At 44.9% G+C, this 20,156-nt stretch overlaps 1 protein-coding gene across 1 annotated transcript in view; it reads left to right on the forward strand.

The window, feature by feature from the left end:
- Positions 1 to 20,156, forward strand: part of ZNF618 (zinc finger protein 618) — a 1,318,203-nt gene that overhangs the window by 723,120 nt on the left and 574,927 nt on the right. Inside the window, 1 exon segment of the mRNA XM_030206036.1 lies at positions 4,388 to 4,465. Coding sequence (XP_030061896.1) covers positions 4,388 to 4,465 — 78 coding nt within the window.

Here is a 20,156-nt window from a genome sequence, read left to right on the forward strand (position 1 = left end):
TGTGTATAAGTCTGGAAAGGACTGGAAAAGGAAAGGGCAGGGCTTTCCTCTGCGTGGCCCACGAGGATTGGCTGGGAAGGTATTGGAGGATAATGGGTCCGGATAATTGGAAATCCAGATGATCGGCGTTTGGATAATCAGCGTTCTACTGTATATGGTACCATTAATAAACTTACCTCAAAGAAACGCTAAATATGAAGCAAGAAACTATCTCAGACTACACCTCCCAAATTGCAAAAAATTGATCTACAAAACTGTCCATTCTGCAGACTTCACTTACCTAGGAACCAAATGGTGGAGCTCCTTATCACCCAAAATAAGACATATACAGGAATATACTAGATTCTGCAAAATCCTCAAATCGTTCTTATTCAAACAGACCCTCACAAAGAACAACCATATCTCAAACAACTAATTATTATCTGAATAGGTTATTACCCTATTTACCAGTAACCTTCTCTTTGCTTCATGTACAATTTCTCATTCATAATAGATTTTCTAAATGTTAAACTTCCATAGCTATCCCAGTACTTTTATGATACTGTATTGTAAAATTGGATTCTTACAACAAATTACTTTCTTATGCATTATTCTTTATGTATCCTATACTGTTTATTGTAAGCCACATCAAGGACGTGCTATGGACATAATCTACTTAGATTTCAGCAAAGTTTTTGACACGGTTTCCCACAGGAGGCTCTTGAATAAACTAGACAGGCTAAAGATAGGACCTGAAGTGGTGAACTGGATTAGGAACTGGTTAACGGGCAGACACCAGAGGGTGGTGGTAAATGGAGTTTGCTCGGAGGAGGGAAAGGTGAGTAGTGGAGTGCCTCAGGGATTGGTGCTGTGGCCAATTCTATTCAATATATTTGTGAGTGACATTGCCGAAGGGTTACAAGGTAAAGTTTGCCTTTATGCGGATGACAGCAGGATTTGCAACAGAGTGGACACCCCGGAGGGAGTGGAAAACATGAAAAAAGATCTGTGGAAGCTAGAAGAATGGTCTAACGTTTGGCAATTAAAATTCAATGCGAAGAAATGCAAAGTGAAGCATTTAGGGAGTAGAAATCCAAGGGAGATGTATGTGTTAGGCAGGGAGAGTCTGATAGGTACGGATAGGGAGAGGGATCTTGGGGTGATAGTATCTGAGGATCTGAAGGCGATGAAACAGTGTGACAAAGCGGTGGCCGTAGCTAGAAGATTGCTAGGCTGTATAGAGAGAGGTGTGACCAGCAGAAGAAAAGAGGTTTTAATACCCCTGTATAAGACGTTTGTGAGGCCCCACCTGGAGTATTGTGTTCAGTTTTGGAGGCCATATCTTGCAAAGGATGTTAAAAAAAATAGTAGCGGTGCAAAGAAAAGCTACGAGAATGGCATGGGATTTGCGTTACAAGACGTATGAGGAGAGACTTGTTGACCTGAACATGTATAACCTGGAAGAAAGGAGAAACAGGGGTGATATGATACAGACGTTCAAATATTTGAAAGGTATTAATCCGCAAACGAACCTTTTCCGGAGAGGGGAAGGCGGTAGAATTAGAGGACATGAAATGAGATTGAAGGAGGGCAGACTCATGAAAAATGTCAGGAAGTATTTATTCACAGAGAGAGTGGTGGATGCTTGGAATGCCCTCCCGCGGGAGGTGGTGGAAATGAAAACGGTAACGGAATTCAAACATGCGTGGGATAAACATAAAGGAATCCTGTTCAGAAGGAATGGATCCTCAGGAGCTTAGCTGAGATTGGGTGGCAGAGCCAGTGGTTGGGAGGCGGGGATAGTGCTGGGCAGACTTATACAGTCTCTGCCAGAGCCGGTGGTTGAGAGGAGGGGCTGGTGGTTGGGAGGCGGGGATAGTGCTGGGCAGACTTATACGGTCTGTGCCCTGAAGAGCACAGGAACAAATCAAAGTAGGGTATACACAAAAAGTAGCACATATGAATTGTCTTTTTGGGCAGACTGGATGGACCGTGCAGGTCTTTTTCTGCCGTCATCTACTATGTTACTTATACGGTCTGTTCCGGGGCTGGTGGTTGGGAGGCGGGGATAATGCTGGGCAGACTTATACGGTCTGTGCCCTGAAGAGGATAGGTACAAATCAAGGTAGGGTATACACAAAAAGCAGCACATATGAGTTTATCTTGTTGGGCAGACTGGATGGACCGTGCAGGTCTTTTTCTGCCATCATCTACAATGTTACATTGATCTCAAACATGTTTGGCCTATCTTATTTCATAGGCTTCTGGCATTCACATATAGATATTTCAAACTATGCTTGTTGTTCCTATTTACATCATGCTCAGCAGTTGACAATGACAATTTGCAATCTTTTGTCTGCTTCTTATTTAAAGACACCTGGAGGGGCATAATCGAAAGGGACGTCCAAATTTTGATGAGGACGTCCTCACAAAATGTCCCCATCCAGGGGCGGGGAAACCCATATTTTCAAAACAAGATGGATGTCCATCTTTCGTTTCGATAATACGGTCAGGGGCGCCTAAATCCTAAAATTTGGTCGTCCTAAGAGATGGTCGTCCCTAGACTGGTTGTTTCTGATTTTCGGCGATAATGGAAACCAAGGACGTCCATCTCAGAAACGACCAAATGCAAGCCATTTGGTCGTGGGAGGAGCCAGCATTTGTAGTGCACTGGTCCCTCTCACATCCGATTTATGTCAAAAGATGGGTGTCCTTCTCTTTCGAAAATGAGCCCACTGGTCTCCTATGGTTTCTGTTGCAACCTTGCTAGCGGGATGCCGTATCATCCCTGTTATGGTAATATTTTGAAAGATACTTTGTTCTGAACCAGGTGCTTTTGAACGACTGTCAACCTTCCCCCAGTTTCTAGTTTAAAAGCTGCGTTATCATGTTTTTAAATGCCATTGTCATGTACCCACTCTGGTTAAGGTGGTGCCCATCATTCTGGAATAGGCTCCCCCATCCCCAGAATGTTGCCCACTTACTTACAATTCTAAAACCCTCCTCCCTGCACCATCGCCTTTTTCACGCATTGAGACTCTGGAGCTCTGCCTGTCTCTTAGGCCCTGCACGTGGAACGGAGAGTACTTTGGAAAATGCTACCTAGAGGTTCTGGATTTGAACTTTCTACCTAAGAGCCTAAATTTGGCTTCCAGAACCTCCCATCCTGGTGATATGGTTGAGAAATATAATGAAGAAATTCAGATATGTAAGGACTTCTCTCCTCCTTTGACAAGAGCTTTCTATCTTGCTATGTGTGTGTGGAGGGGAGGAGGGGGGTCAGGCTTTTTGGAATGCTCACAGTTAATTTTGTCATCTAGTGCCATCTTAATTGTGACTTTCACCCTTCAACCTGATAGCAATTGGATTCTTTGTTTGTATTTTCACTATATACTGCAGACTTTTGTGATATGAATATAATGTTTTTTTCCTGATTTGCCTAGGCTTGCAGTCTAGATGTAAGGCCTTTTTGGCCTTACAAAAGCTGTTGGTTTTAGGAGCAATATATTTCCTGCAATTTGTTTGAAAATGTATCATGAAATATCATTGTAATACGTAATGTTTTCCTTGATCCATTATATGTGCAGAATTTTCTGGACGCTGGAGTTTCTCTGACTCCACTTGCCTTATCTCGTCCTGTTTGCTCTGTAGAAAAATGGGCTCACTATGAGGCATATTTTCAAAGCACTTTGGGAGGCTAAGTTCCATAGGTTTCTATGGAACTTTGGGAGGCTAAGTGCTTTGAAAATGAGCCTCTATGTAAACTAAAACTGCTTTTTTCTCTTTTCCTTAAATTTTCCTAAGTTGGGGAGTCTATATTCTCCTTTATGCTTTCCTGTTGTTTATCTGTAACTCTCCCTAATAGGGGTTCCCGGTTTATCAGTGCTACTTTGCCTTGTGTTGTTTCTTGTGGTGGTACTAGCATTGTAGATCTCTTTCTGAATCAAGTGTAAGCTTGTGTATTTTTTTTTAAATCTCTGAACTACAAATAATTAAAAAAAAAATTGTCCGCCTATGTTCATATAGATGCATATGCCAAAATAGCATGTACTTATCAATGCATCACTTGTAAGTGTTCCCTGGGTTATATTTTTGGGCCAAGAGTTGTGACGTATGCACATATTTTAGTAAGCATACAGATTACATGTACATATTTACATCTTCAGGGCAGGTATTAATTTGTTCATGAGAAGGCATACGTTAGGGAGAACTCTTGAGAGCCTATTTTATAAAAGCACATAGGTGCCTACGTTACTGCTACAAAAATAAGTGCCTTTTTGAAATTTTGACTGCGTACCCTGTTATAAAATTGCCCTATTATTGTAAAAACTGGAAATGAAGGGAATTGTCTAGGTAACAAGTGTATGTATGTGACTTTCCTCCCTGAGTTCATTTTGTTTTTTCCTAGATGCTTATGACCAGTCTTTAGGAACAAGTGATGATGTGAAGGAGGAGGATCCGGAGCCATTTCACAAGCTTGGGCCAAGTATGATTTCTATTAATATTGTAGAACATTGCTTGAAAATTGCTTTTCTAGCATGTAAGGCTTTAAAAGAACCTCTGAAAGGTTTTGTGAAGACATTATGCTCTACATTGCTGAGGTTTAACAGTATTTTCTTTCCCAAATAGTTTTAAAGTTCCTCTTAATAGTATTATGAAATTGTGTTTCTTTCCCAGAGTAATATCCACTGATAGCCAAGTTCATATGGGATTTAAAGGTTTGTTGTTTTTTTTTCTGTTAAGAACATGTGTTGCCATACTGGAACAGACCAAATGTCCATTAAGCCAAGTATCCTGTTTCCAACAGTAGCCAATCCAGGTCACAAATACCTGGCAAGATCCTAGAACAGTAAAAAAGATTTTATGCTGCTTATTCTAGAAATAAGCAGTGGTTTTTCCCAAGTCCATTTTAATAATGGCTTATGGACTTTTAGGAAACTATCCAACCCGTTTTTCAACCATACTAAGCTAACTGCATTTGCCACATTCTCTGGCAGTGAATTCCAGAGTTCAATTACAGTACACATTGAGTGAAGAAATATTTTCTCCGGCTTGTTTTCAGTTTACTACTTTGTAGATTCATTCCCCCTTAGTCCTAGTATTTTTGGAAAGAGTAAACAAGAGATTCACACCTACCCGTTCCACTGCACTCAGTATTTTATAGACCTCTATCATATCCTTCTCTTCTCCAAGCTGAAGAGCCCTAGTCCCACTTTAGCATTTTTTTCATAGGGAAGTGGTCCCATCCCCTTTTTCATTTTTGTCACCCTTCTCTGTACCTTTTCCAATTCTCCTATATCTTTTTGAGATGCGGTGACCAGAATTGCACACAGTATTCTAGGTACAGTTGTACTATGGAGCAATACAAAGCATTATAACATTCTCATTTTTGTTTTCTATTCCTCTCCTAAGATTCTGTTTGCTGTTTTATACACCGCTGCACACTGACCAGAGGGTTTCAAAGTATCATCCACGATGACACCTAGATCCTTTTCCTGGGTGATGATTCCTAATGTGGAACCTTGCATCACATAGCTATATTTGGGTTCCTATTTCCCACATGCATCACTTTGCAGTTGCTCACATTAAGGGCTTCTTTTAATAAACCACGCTAGCAATTCCCAGAGAGGCAAATGAGAGGAAGCCCATAGGAATTCAATGGGCTTCCTCTCATTTGTTGAGGAGGAATCGCTGCGCTGTTCACTAAAAAAGGCCCTAAATCAGTGATGGCGAACCTATGGCACGCGTGCCAGAGAGGGCACGCGGAGCCCTCTCTGCTGGCATGCGCGCCGCCGGTCGCTTCACCCGAGACTTTCAGCCCTCCCACCCACCCGGCGTCAATCATTCCTTCCTCCCTCCCTCCCACCCGGCGTCAAGCATTCCTCCCTCCCTCCCACCCAGCACCAGCCCGCCCGGCCTCCATCCCTCCCTCCAAACCGGAAGAAATTTAAAAGTCTTCCCTTGTCTGAGTAGGCGGCGTCAGCATCAGCAGTAGCAGCGAAAAGCGTGCTGCTGGTTCGGCGCGTCTTCAGCCTTCCTTCTCTCAAGCTCTCTGGTCCCGCCCTCATTTCCTGTTAGGGCGGGACCAGAGAGCTTGAGAGACGGAAGGCTGAAAACGCGCCAAACAGCAGCACGCTTTTCGCTGCTACTGCTGATGCTGACGCCGTCTATTCGGACAAGGGAAGACTTTTAAATTTCTTCGGGTTCGGAGGGAGGGAGGGATGGCGGGCTGGTGCCGGGTGGGAGGGAGGGAGGGAGGAATGCTTGACGCCGGGTGGGAGGGTGCCCTGGTGCATGCCGGATGGGAGGGAGGGAGTGCGACCTGGTGCTTGGGTGGGAGTGCTGGGTGCTTGGGTGGGAGGGAGGGAGGGCGGAGGGCTGCCTGGTGCTTGGGTGGGTGTCCTGGTGCTTGGGTGGGAGTGCTGGGTGGGTGGATGGCCTGGTGCTGGGTGGGAGTGCTGGGTGGGTGCATGGCCTGGTGCTTGGGTGGGAGGGAGGGAGGCCTGGTGCTGGGTGGGAGGGAGAGAGGCCTGGGTGCTTGGGTGGGAGTGCTGGGTGGGTGCATGGTCTGGTGCTTGGGTGGGAGGGAGGGAGGCCTGGTGCTGGGTGGCAGGCCTGGTGCTGGGTGGGTGGCCTGGTGCTGGGTGGGAGGGAGACTTGGTGCTGGGTGGGAGGGAGGCCTGCCGCTGGGAGGGCAGGGGGGGAGAGGAGGGTGGCTGGAGGGGAGGGCAGGAGAGAGAGGAGGGTGGCTGGACATGGGTGGAGGGCAAGAAATGAAGAAGAAAGGAGGAAAGTAAAGAAATAAATGGAAAGGAAGCCCTGGAAACGGAGTTAAGAGAACAGATAGAGAGCAGCAGAATCAGCGACTAGGACCAATATGGATAGAAAAACAAAATCACCAGACAACAAAGGTAGAAAAAATCATTTTATTTTCATTTTAGTGTTTGGAATATATCCAATTTGAGAATTTACATCTGCTGTCTTATTTTGCACTGGGTATACTGGAGCTGTAATAACTTAAAGAAATGATTTATAATGAAAGAAAATCATGTTATTTTTTTCTCCTATACTAGTATAATATTTTCAATGATGTCTGTTTATATGCGCCATGGCTGGTGTAAGGGGGTGTGGCTGTCATAGGGGTGGAGTCATATGTGGTGACCCCGCCCATAATGAGTACCGGCACTTTGCGATGAGTAATTAGATTTTGGGTTGCTGTTTGGGCACTCGGTCTCTGAAAGGTTCGCCATCACTGCCCTAAATGTTATCTGCCATTTGGATGCCCAGTCTCTAAAGGTCCTCTTGCAATTTTTCACAGTCCTTCTACAATTTAACAACTGTGAATAACTTTGTGTCATCAGCACATTTAATTACCTCACTGGTTATTCCCATCTCTAGATCATTTCTAAATATATTAAAAAGCAGCGGTCCCAGCACAGACCCTGGGGAACCCCACCATCTACTCTTCTCCATTGAGAATAGTGACCATTTAACCCTATTCTCTGCTTCCTGTCTTTTAACCAGTTTTTAATCCACATTACCTCCTTTCCTATGACTTTCTAATTTCCTCTTTCATGAGTTGCTTTGTCATTTGTTATTTTATTACCTAAAAATAAGTTTTGAGAAAAAGCAAGTATTAAGGGGGAAATTCATCAAAGTGCAGTAAAAGGTTGCCTTTTACCACACATTGAAGTACCACTCAGGGCTGGTCCTAGGGTCTCTGGCGCCCCCCAGCAGACTATGAGTTGGCGCCCCCCCCCCCCCATCTCCTTTCTCTCTTCTCCCACCCTGCCCCTGTCCAGCGATTCTCCTTCGCCCCATCCCCCGCCACCCTTGGTACTTTAAATCTTTAATTTACCTCCGTTCCAGCAGCCACGTCATTTGAAAGTCCTGCCCTGTCTCTAGCCTTCCTTCCCTTCGTGAGTTTGTTCCCTCAGAGTCCCGCCCTCGAGGAAATGACATCAGAAGGCGGGACTGCAGAACGAACTAACGAAGGGAAGGAAGGCTAGAGACAGAGCAGGGCTTTCAAATGACGCGGCTGCTGGAACTGAGGTAAATTAAAGATTTAAAGCACCAAGGGCGGCGCGGTATGGCGGTGCCCTTGAAGGCAGGCGCCCCCTGCGGTGCTAACCCCGCTTACCGGGTTTGACCGGCCCTGGTACCACTGGATTCAGCAACCTGTAGGGTCCTGGCACCATCAATGATATCAAGGTAGCTCTTTGAGGGGCAAGGGCTTACTGTGAGTGTGGGGAGGGGGAGTATGGGCCTTGATCAGATGAGAGGGGTTGTGGTGAACCAGGGGAGAGGCCTTAAGCCAGGGAGTGGGGGGAAACATTGCTATGCTGGCCCAGGAGCTTTGGGCCACAGCTTTCTAGCCCAAAACTTCCTGGGAGGTAAAATTACTACTACTACTACTACTGTTTAGCATTTCTATAGCGCTACAAGTCGTACACAGCGCTGCACAACTCCCACCCACACCTAGCACAGCTCTTCATTAATAGTCAGTTATTCTAATTAGGGTAACAAGAGGGGTCCTCTTACAGAGTTTTAATTACATTACATTACTGTCTAAGAAGAAAACACTAAACAAATCACTCAATATACCATTTAAGCTAAAGGCTGTTTTATATTAAACTAATATCCTTACCTTAGCAAGTTTTAAATTATTGAAAAACTCAATAATACTAAGATGGAGAGAGCAGTCCAGCAGAGAGAGGGGTGCTATCCAATCTTTTGCATTGAGTGTCACATGTTTGATTATCTCTCAGTTGCTGACAGGTTATATTGTCCCAATGCAAAGAGATCCTACCTCTCAAAGAACTTATGTGTTCTCTTGAGGCTAGAGTAGCAGACACGAGGAACTGAGGGAGACAGAGAGGTACATAGAGGAGGCCTACAAGTACGTAAGTACATAAACATTGCCATGCTGGGACAGACCGAGGGTCCATTGAGCCCAGCACCCTGTCACCGAAAGCGGCCAAAAGAACAAGCAATTTGTCCCGCCTATCCTAGAAATACTGTATTATTTCCTCGTCCATTCAATAACATTCTATGGCGTTTTTTGAAGTCAGCTAAGTTAACTGCCTTAACCACTTTTTCCGTCAGTGAATTCCATCGCATGCCCCCTTGTCCTAGTATTTTTGGAAAGCGTAAATAGACGCTCCACATCGACCCGTTCCATTCTACCAATCTTATAGACCTCTATCATATCTCCCTGCAGCCGCCTTTTCTCCAAGCTGAAGAGCCCCAGCCTCTTCAGCCTATCCTGATAGGGAAGTCGTCCCATCTCCTGTATCATCTTTGTCGCCCTTCTCTGCACCTTTTCCAATTCCACTATGTCTTTTTTGAGGTGCAGCGACAACACAATACTCGAGGTGCGGTCGCACCATTGAGCGATACAACAGCAGAATAATATCCTTATTTTTGTTTTCAATCCCTTTCCTAATGATACCCAACATTCTATTTGCTTTCCTAGCCGCAGCAGCACATTGAGCAGAAGTTTTCAACCTATCATCTACGACGACACCTAGATCCCTTTCTCAGTCCGTGACTCCCAATGCTGAACCTTGCATGATGTAGTTATAGTTTGGGTTCCTCTTTCCCACGTGCATCCTTTGCACTTGTTCACATTAAGCTTCATCTGCCATTTAGAGGCCCAGTCTCTCAGTCTCGTAAGGTCCTCTTGTAATTTTTTACAATCTTTCCGCGATTTGACTACTTTGAATAACTTTGTGTCATCGGCAAATTTGATTACCTCACTAGTTACCCCCATCTCAGGGTCATTTATGAATATGTTAAAAAGCAGAGGTCCCAGCACCGATCCCTGAGGGACCCTGCTAACTACCCTTCTCCATTGCGAATATTGACTTTTTAATCCTACACTCTGTTTCCTATCTTTCAACCAGTTTTTAATCCACAATAAGACACTACTTCCGATCCCATGTCCCTCCAATTTCCTCTGTAGTCTTTCATGAGGGATCTTATCAAACGCCTTCTGAAAATCTAGATACAGTGGTGGAAATAAGTATTTGATCCCTTGCTGATTTTGTAAGTTTGCCCACTGACAAAGACATGAGCAGCCCATAATTGAAGGGTAGGTTATTGGTAACAGTGAGAGATAGCACATCACAAATTAAATCCGGAAAATCACATTGTGGAAAGTATATGAATTTATTTGCATTCTGCAGAGGGAAATAAGTATTTAATCCCTCTGGCAAACAAGACCTAATACTTGGTGGCAAAACCCTTGTTGGCAAGCACAGCGGTCAGACGTCTTCTGTAGTTGATGATGAGGTTTGCACACGTCAGGAGGAATTTTGGTCCACTCCTCTTTGCAGATCATCTCTAAATCATTAAGAGTTCTGGGCTGTCGCTTGGCAACTCGCAGCTTCAGCTCCCTCCATAAGTTTTCAATGGGATTAAGGTCTGGTGACTGGCTAGGCCACTCCATGACCCTAATGTGCTTCTTCCTGAGCCACTCCTTTGTTGCCTTGGCTGTATGTTTTGGGTCATTGTCGTGCTGGAAGACCCAGCCACGACCCATTTTTAAGGCCCTGGCGGAGGGAAGGAGGTTGTCACTCAGAATTGTACGGTACATGGCCCCATCCATTCTCCCATTGATGCGGTGAAGTAGTCCTGTGCCCTTAGCAGAGAAACACCCCCAAAACATAACATTTCCACCTCCATGCTTGACAGTGGGGACGGTGTTCTTTGGGTCATAGGCAGCATTTCTCTTCCTCCAAACACGGCGAGTTGAGTTCATGCCAAAGAGCTCAATTTTTGTCTCATCTGACCACAGCACCTTCTCCCAATCACTCTCGGCATCATCCAGGTGTTCACTGGCAAACTTCAGACGGGCCGTCACATGTGCCTTCCGGAGCAGGGGGACCTTGCGGGCACTGCAGGATTGCAATCCGTTATGTCGTAATGTGTTACCAATGGTTTTCGTGGTGACAGTGGTCCCAGCTGCCTTGAGATCATTGACAAGTTCCCCCCTTGTAGTTGTAGGCTGATTTCTAACCTTCCTCATGATCAAGGATACCCCACGAGGTGAGATTTTGCGTGAAGCCCCAGATCTTTGTCGATTGACAGTCATTTTGTACTTCTTCCATTTTCTTACTATGGCACCAGCAGTTGTCTCCTTCTCGCCCAGCGTCTTACTGATGGTTTTGTAGCCCATTCCAGCCTTGTGCAGGTGTATGATCTTGTCCCTGACATCCTTAGACAGCTCCTTGCTCTTGGCCATTTTGTAGAGGTTAGAGTCTGACTGATTCACTGAGTCTGTGGACAGGTGTCTTTCATACAGGTGACCATTGCCGACAGCTGTCTGTCATGCAGGTAACGAGTTGATTTGGAGCATCTACCTGGTCTGTAGGGGCCAGATCTCTTACTGGTTGGTGGGGGATCAAATACTTATTTCCCTCTGCAGAATGCAAATAAATTCATATACTTTCCACAATGTGATTTTCCGGATTTAATTTGTGATGTGCTATCTCTCACTGTTACCAATAACCTACCCTTCAATTATGGGCTGCTCATGTCTTTGTCAGTGGGCAAACTTACAAAATCAGCAAGGGATCAAATACTTATTTCCACCACTGTACACAATATTAACCAGCTCACCTTTGTCTACATGTTTGTTTAACCCTTCAAAGAAATGCAGCAGATTGGTGAGGCAAGACTTCCCTTCACTAAATCCATGTTGACTTTGTCCCATTAGTCCATGCTTTTGAATGTGCTCTGTAATTTTGTTCTTGATTATAGTCTCTACCATTTTGCCCAGCAACGACATCAGACTCACCAGTCTATAATTTCCCAGGTCTCCTCTGGAACCTTTTTTAAAATTTGGCGTTACATTGGCCACCCTCCAAACTTCCGGTACCACGCACGATTTTATGGATAAATTACAAATCAATAACAGTAGCTCTGCCAGCTCATTTTTTAGTTCTATCAGTACCCTAAGGTGAATACCATCTGGTCCAGGAGATTTGCTACTCTTCAGTTTGCAGAAGTGTTCCATTTCGTCTTCCAGATTTACAGATATTTCAATAAGTTTTTCCGACTCTTCAGCTATGAATACCCTGCCCGGCACCGGTATCCCACCCAAATCTTCCTTGGTGAAGACCGAAGCAAAGAACTCATTAAGTTTTTCTGCTATTTTTTTGTCTTCCTTGATCGCCACTTTTACACCCCGGTCATCCAGTGGGCCAACCGATTCTTTTGCCGGTTTCCTGATTTTAATGTATCTAAAATAATTTTTACTATCAGTTTTCGCCTCTATCGCTATCTTTCTTTCAAAACCCCTCTTTGCCTTTCTTATCAGCGCTTTGCATCTGATTTGACATTCCTTATGCTGCTTCTTATTTTCCTCATTCGGTTCCTTCTTCCATTTTCTGAAGTATTCCTTTTTAGCTCTAATAGCCTCCTTTACCTCACTTTTTAACCACGCCGGCTGTCGTTCAGTTTTCCATCCTCCTTTTCTGATACGTGGAATATGTTTGGCCTGGGCCGCCAGGACAGTGTTTTTGAACAGCATCCACGCCTGTTGTAGGGTTACCCTCTCAGTTGCTCCTCTAAGGTTTTTTTTTACCGTTCTTCTCATTTTATCATAGCTTCCTTTTTATTGTTAGACGCTAACATATTTGACTTCTTATACTTACCTTTTTGAAAGCAAATTTCAAAGGCGATCATGTTATGATCACTGTTGTCAAGCAGCGCCCGGACCGCTACCTCCCGTACCAGATCATGCACTCCACAAATGACTAAGTCTAGAATTTTTCCTTCTCTCGTCGGCTCCTGTACTAGCTGCTCTATAAAGCTGTCCTTTATTTAATCGAGGAAGTTTACCTCCCTAGCGTGCCCTGATGTTACATTAACCCAGTCTATATGGGGGTAATTAAAATCACCACAATTTTTAAAGATTCTACAATGACAAAAGTCTTTAAAAATTGTGGTGATTGGGGGGAAGTGACGTCACGGAGACAAATGGCCGCCTAGACGATTAGCTCCGACACTCACCTACCTCAAATCAGCTTTAGTCGTGCTCATAACACTCTGAACTAGGCAGCGATATAGAGAAACCGCGGGGCAAACCTCACGGATCAAAATGAGCAAACTCCCTTCGTCGCAGCTGCGAGGGAACGAGGGTACGGCGAAGAGACGGACGGCGAGGAGTCTTTCGCGCCCCGTTTCCCCGACGATGTCCGACTCTGATTCGGCTGCCTCCCACGTGGCATCACGCCGCCCCGCGTCAAAAAACAGCCCGTCCAAAGAACTAACTCGCTGTTTAGAAGCACTCCGAGAGGAAATAAAAGCTTCCAAGGTGGAAATATTGGAGCATGTGGATGCCATCAGTTTGGACCTAAAGGAGTTAGGAGGGCGAGTCGAAACTTTAGAAGAACGCGTGGACGAGCAGGAGGAACAACATGGCGCACTGGGAATCCAGATTTCTCAGCTGCAGGAACAAGTGGAGGACTATAAGTATAAACTTGACGATTTGGAAAACAGGGGAAGAAGGCACAATTTGAGATTCCGTGGGGTCCCAGAAGAAGGTAATGCGGAAAATGTCCAAGTTATGGTGCGTGCCCTATGTGAAAAGATAATGGGGGAGATCTGGGACCCAGCAGAGGCGACCATGGATCGAGCACACAGAGTGCAGGGTACCCGAGCGGACAATAAACCAAGAGATATCCTGGTTCGCTTTTCCTCCTATGCTTATAAAGAAATGATTCTGCAGAAAGCAAGGCGGCTTCCAGCTCTGGTTTTTAAGGATGCACAGGTTTCGGTTTTTCAGGATCTTTCACTATTCACCTTGACACAGAGGCGTGCGATGAAGCCGGTGATTGAGATCCTGAACAAGGAAAAGATTGCCTACAGATGGGCCTTTCCATTTGCCATTTGCTATGAAATCAAGGGAAAGCAATGGAGAAGCCGGAAAGTGGCAGATGCCTGGAGGAATCTATACGAGACGGGCCTGACTGCAGTCGAGGTGGTACCTACAGGGGTGGCTCCTATGACCAAGGCACGTCTACAGAAGTGGAAAAGGGTCCCGCAGAAAACGAAAGCATCAAGTACCAAGATGTGACTGTATAAATAAGACTGTGTTGCTGGATTTCATATTTTTCTCTTTCATTGCAGGGTTGCAAGTAATGACTTGGAAATACTAAGCAGATTATACTTTAATGAAGAGACGGGGGCGATTGGTAAATGTGAAATAGAGAGGGAGGGTTATGTGTTGAAAAGGTGGGGAGAAGTCTAGGGGGTATTTGTTTTGGGGGTTGCGTTTCTCTAATATCCCAAGAGGTGCTTAAGGGTGCCACTTGGTGGATGAGAATGTGGGAGGCAGAGAGGGGGGTGGCGAATCAATCAATAGGAGCGGGGCTATTACAAGTCTTACACACCTTTTCGCGAATATATGGTCCAATTTGTGAATCCTAAATGACAGATTATAAATTCTTAAGTTATAATATAAAGGGGCTAAATTCTCCATACAAAAGACATGCCCTACTGCGGGAGTTGAGCCTAGTAAAACCACATGTTGTTTTTCTCCAAGAAACCCATCTTTTACGAAGACATGAGGGGCTACTGGTCTCTAAGCAATACCCAAAGGTGGCTTGTGCCTCCGATACCACAGGGGTTAAAAAAAGAGGGGTAGCTATTTTGTTTCATAAGGAAGTCAATGTACAAATATTACATCAGAGAAGAGATAAAGAGGGGAGATTTTTATTCTTGCATGTAAAGTTGGAGCAGGAGGAGTTTACATTGGTGTGTGTATATGCGCCCAATGAGAAGCAAGAGCGTTTTTTTATCCGGCTTCAAAGGGAGCTGCAGACTTTTGTCAGGGGTAAAGTGCTGGTGGCGGGAGATTTTAACGCTACTATGCAACCTGGTCTTGACCGGTCATCTCCTCCTGCTCCGACAGACTGCAAGCTCTCTCAGGCTTTAAAAAACTTTGTGCAGGAGGTGGGTTTGTATGATATGTGGAGGTTGGATAACCCAGGAGCAAGAGACTACACCTATTACTCTCAGGTGCATCTTACGTACTCCAGATTAGATTACATTTTCCTTGATAGATCATTGTCGGAGGGAGGGGGGGGCTCCTCCATAGGGAGTATAACCATCTCAGACCATGCTCCGGTCTGGGGGGTTGTCCCCTCTCTGAGGGAAGAGGCTGGAGAAAAGAGATGGACCTTTAATAATACTTTATTACAAGACCCAGAGGTTCGGGCTAGCTTCCTTCCAGTCTTGCGAGAATATTTTACACTCAATTGGGACTCTGGACCGCCGGTTGCCATAGTGTGGGATGCCTTTAAGGCGGTTTCAAGAGGGCATTTTATAAAGCATGCTAGTATAAAAGCCCGAGTCCATAAAACACGCTTGAAGCAATGTACGGAGCAATTGGGTGTTTTGGAGCTCAGATACAGGACGTCTGGATCTGTGTCTGACTACCGAAAATTACAGGCAAAGAGGTTGGAAATCGCAGCTTTGCATGAGGCAAGTCTTAAATTTGTGCACGCAAGGTTGAATCAGACTTACTATGAGTGTAGCAACAAGCCTGGAAGGTTGTTGGCCTCCAAATTAAGAAAATTAAGAGTTGACCGACACATATTGAGAGTTAGGGATGTCAAGGGACACATGGTTCACAAATCAACCCAGATCAGAGACCGTTTTGCTAAATACTATGAGCTGTTATACAAAGAGGATGCTGCTGTACAGACTGGGCAAATCGAGGACTATTTGGCGAATAAGAATCTGCCGAAACTGTCAGACTTGAAACGGGAAGAATTAGAAGCTCCGGTGAGGGTAGACGAGGTAATAAGGGTGATTAAAGCATTACCGACGGGTAAGGTGCCAGGTTTGGACGGCTTCACAAACGAGTTTTATAAGACATTCGTTTTTGAATTGGCGCCCTATTTAACGAAAATTATTAACTCAGTTAGAGAGGGAGCTCCTTTTCCAAAGTCTATGATGGAGGCATGGGTGGCAGTAATACCAAAGCCTGGTAAAGACAACACGGAATGTGCTTCTTATAGACCCATATCTATACTCAATACAGATATTAAGATACTGGCGAAGGTGTTGGCAAACCGCTTGGGCCTAATGCTTCCTGGCTTGGTTCATCCAGACCAGGTGGGCTTCGTAGCAAAGAGGCAGGCAATGGATAATATACGCCGTACGATAGACTTGGTGTACGCAGCTCAGACAAAACATCAGCCTTTAGTGTTGCTTGGGTTGGATGCGGAAAAGGCATTCGATCGGGTACACTGGGGATACCTAGATAAGGCTCTGCATAGGATGGGGATAGGTCAGATTTTCAGAACATGGATCCAGGCACTATATTCCTCGCCCCAGGCGTGTGTAAGAGTGAACGGGGGAACCTCAAGCTCCTTCATCCTTGGACGAGGAACTAGACAAGGATGCCCGCTGTCCCCCCTACTATTTGACCTAGCTATGGAGCCCTTGGCGGCAGCTATTAGGGAAAATGACGATATCTCGGGAGTAAGGGTGGGATCTCATGAATATAAAATTGCCCTGTTTGCGGACGATGTGCTCCTGTCCCTCACAAAGCCTTTGATTTCCCTTCCAAATTTATTGAAGGAGATAGAGGACTATACCAAGATCTCAGGCTATAAACTGAATGTTAGTAAGTCAGTGGGACTAGCGGTGGATCTATCTCGAGAGGTGAGGGACTCCCTACAAGAGACCTTTACTTTTAAGTGGACAACTAGTGCCTTAAGTTACCTCGGCGTGCAGATTTCAGGGCAATTGTCTGAGCTGTTTGCAGTTAATTATCCTGCCCTTAAGAGAGAAATACAACGAGACTTGGACAGATGGCAGACAATGAGTTTATCCTGGTTTGGGCGCATTGCCGCGATCAAAATGAATATTCTACCACGTTTCTTATACCTGTTTCAAGTCCTCCCATTGCGACTGCCCAGGTCCTTTCTGTCGGGACTTCAGGATATGCTCATTAGATTTGTCTGGAATCAGAGAAGACCAAGGCTGCCCAGAGCTTTTCTGTACAGGTCCAAGAGGCAGGGAGGGCTAGGAGTGCCAAACCTGTTCTGGTATTACACGGCAGCACAGGCGAGAGCGGCGGTAGACTGGTTTAGAAAAGAGGATTTTAAATTGAGGGTTACTTTAGAGCAAGAACTGACGGGTTCCAGGTCCCTTGGCCATTTGATGTGGATGTTAAACAAACACAGAGGTCGAGTAGATAGGTTCCCACCAACGGTTCAGACCACATTTTATTACTGGGACTTAATGTTCCCAGAACGGCAGCCCCCAATATCTGGCTTGGCCCCAATAGTGGATAATCCCTTGTTCGAACCTGGTATTGGCAATAACACCTTTTGCAGATGGGCAGAGGCGGGATTGGACATGATGGGACAGGTACACACAGGAGAAAATCTTATAGCATTTGACACACTGAGGGATGATTTTGGGCTTAGGCCTAGTGATCATTTTGCTTACTTACAGTTGGCTCATTTTTTGAAAGGATCAACGTATAGAGCTTCTATGCGACGTGATGTACACCCGCTGGAGGAGGCATGTGTAGCTCTGAAGGGCTCGCGTGGACTGATTTCCTACCTCTATAGGTACCAGGGGGCGAATGCCAAACCTTCTGTTTTACACAGGAGAAGATGGGAACAGGAGCTACAGTTCACCCTATCAGACACAAATTGGCAGTCTCTAGAAAAACAGACACTGAGATCTTCTTTAGCAGTGACAATGCAAGAAAACGCTGTCAAGGTGTTTTACCGATGGTATCTGACACCGGTACGGTTACATCACATGTATACTAATGTGTCGGGGGAGTGCTGGAGAAATTGTGGGGGGCCGGGAACTATGGGTCACATTTGGTGGTCATGCCGAAAGGCACAGGCATACTGGAGAGGGGTACAAAACCGCTTGCAAGTCTGGGTGGGACGATCTGTGCAGTGGCATCCCCTTGTTTTTGTATTAGGACAAAGGCCGGAGGGCTGTACACAGGATCAGTGGCTATTGATTAGGGATTCACTGCATGCAGCTCGCTTGAACCTAGCATACCACTGGAAGTCCCCAAAAGTCCCCTCACTGGTACGATGGATAACAAAACTGCATTATATATGTGAGATGGAGAGATTGACTGCAGAAAAGCGAAAAACTAAGACTAAATGGGCAAGGATTTGGGAACCATTCTTGAAAGGAAATTGGCGATAAAGGGTGTGAACAAGTGTTAGAGGGAGGGGGGGTGGGAGGGGGGGAGAGGGACAAGTTAGTAGAAGGGAAAAATAGCTCTTGGGGGGGATTCATAACATGTAAAAATTGGAAAAAGTTTGAAGTGGAAATAGTTATGAGTTAAGCATTTTTGTTTGCCGATGTCTAGATATGTTCAGACTTATGAATGTGATTTGATACAAAATTCACAAAAGGTTATGTACTGAGTTTCATGATGATTGTACTGGTTAACAAATTTCAATAAACACTTCTATAAATTAAAAAAAAAAAATTGTGGTGATTATATTCTACATATTCCATAATTTACGGTAATTAAAATCACCCATTATTATTGCGTTGCCTAATTTCTTTGCCTTCCTAATTTCCTTTAACATGACTGTGTCCGTCTGCTCATCCTGGTCGGGCGGACGGTAGTACACCCCTATTGCTGTCCTTTTCCCCTTTGCACATGGAATTTTGATCCACATTGATTCCAAGAGGTCTTTTGTTTCCTGCAGAATTTTCAATCTATTTGATTCAAGCCTCTCATTAACGTACAATGCCAATCCGGTCCACCCTATCACTACGATATAATTTGTACCGCGGTATGACAGTGTTCCACTGGTTCTCAGTGATGCCTATTATGTCTATTTTTTCATTCAGTGCAATATAAGTACATAAGTAATGCCATACTGGGAAAAGACCAAGGGTCCATCGAGCCCAGCATCCTGTCCACGACAGCGGCCAATCCAGGCCAAGGGCACCTGGCAAGCTTCCCAAACGTACAAACATTCTATACATGTTATTCCTGGAATTTTGGATTTTTCCAAGTCCGTTTAGTAGCGGTTTATGGACTTGTCCTTTAGGAAACCGTCCAACCCCTTTTTAAACTCTGCTAAGCTAACCGCCTTCACCACTTTCTCCGGCAACGAATTCCAGAGTTTAATTACACGTTGGGTGAAGAAACATTTTCTCCGATTTGTTTTAAATTTACTACACTGTAGTTTCATCGCATGCCCCCTAGTCCTAGTATTTTTGGAAAGCGTGAACAGAAGCTTCACATCCACCTGTTCCACTCCACTCATTATTTTATATACCTCTATCATGTCTCCCCTCAGCCGTCTCTTCTCCAAGCTGTATAGCCCTAGCCTCCTTAGTCTTTCTTCATAGGGAAGTCGTCCCATCCCCGCTATCATTTTAGTCGCCCTTCGCTGCACCTTTTCCAATTCTACTATATCTTTCTTGAGATGCGGCGACCAGAATTGAACACAATACTCAAGGTGCGGTCGCACCATGGAGCGATACAACGGCATTATAACATCCTCACACCTGTTTTCCATACCTTTCCTAATAATACCCAACATTCTATTCGCTTTCTTAGCCGCAGCAGCACACTGAGCAGAAGGTTTCAGTGTGTTATCGACGACGACACCCAGATCCCTTTCTTGGTCCGTAACTCCTAACGTGGAACCTTGCATGACGTAGCTATAATTCGGGTTCTTTTTTCCCACATGCATCACCTTGCACTTGCTCACATTAAACATCATCTGCCATTTAGCCGCCCAGTCTCCCAGTCTTGTAAGGTCCTCTTGTAATTTTTCACAATCCTGTCGTGATTTAACGACTTTGAATAACTTTGTGTCATCAGCAAATTTAATTAGCTCGCTAGTTACTCCCATCTCTAAATCATTTATAAATATATTAAAAATCAGCGGGCCTAGCACGGACCCTTAAGGAACCCCACTAACTACCCTTCTCCATTGTGAATACTGCCCATTTAACCCCACTCTCTGTTTCCTATCCTTCAACCAGTTTTTAATCCACAATAGGACATTTCCTCCTATCCCATGACCCTCCAATTTCCTCTGTAGCCTTTCATGAGGTACCTTGTCAAACGCCTTTTGAAAATCCAGATACACAATATCAACCGACTCCCCTTTGTCCACATGTTTGTTCACTCCTTCAAAGAATTGAAGTAA

The sequence above is a fragment of the Microcaecilia unicolor genome, chromosome 6 (genome assembly GCF_901765095.1).
Source record: "Microcaecilia unicolor chromosome 6, aMicUni1.1, whole genome shotgun sequence".
Classification (NCBI taxonomy): domain Eukaryota; kingdom Metazoa; phylum Chordata; class Amphibia; order Gymnophiona; family Siphonopidae; genus Microcaecilia; species Microcaecilia unicolor.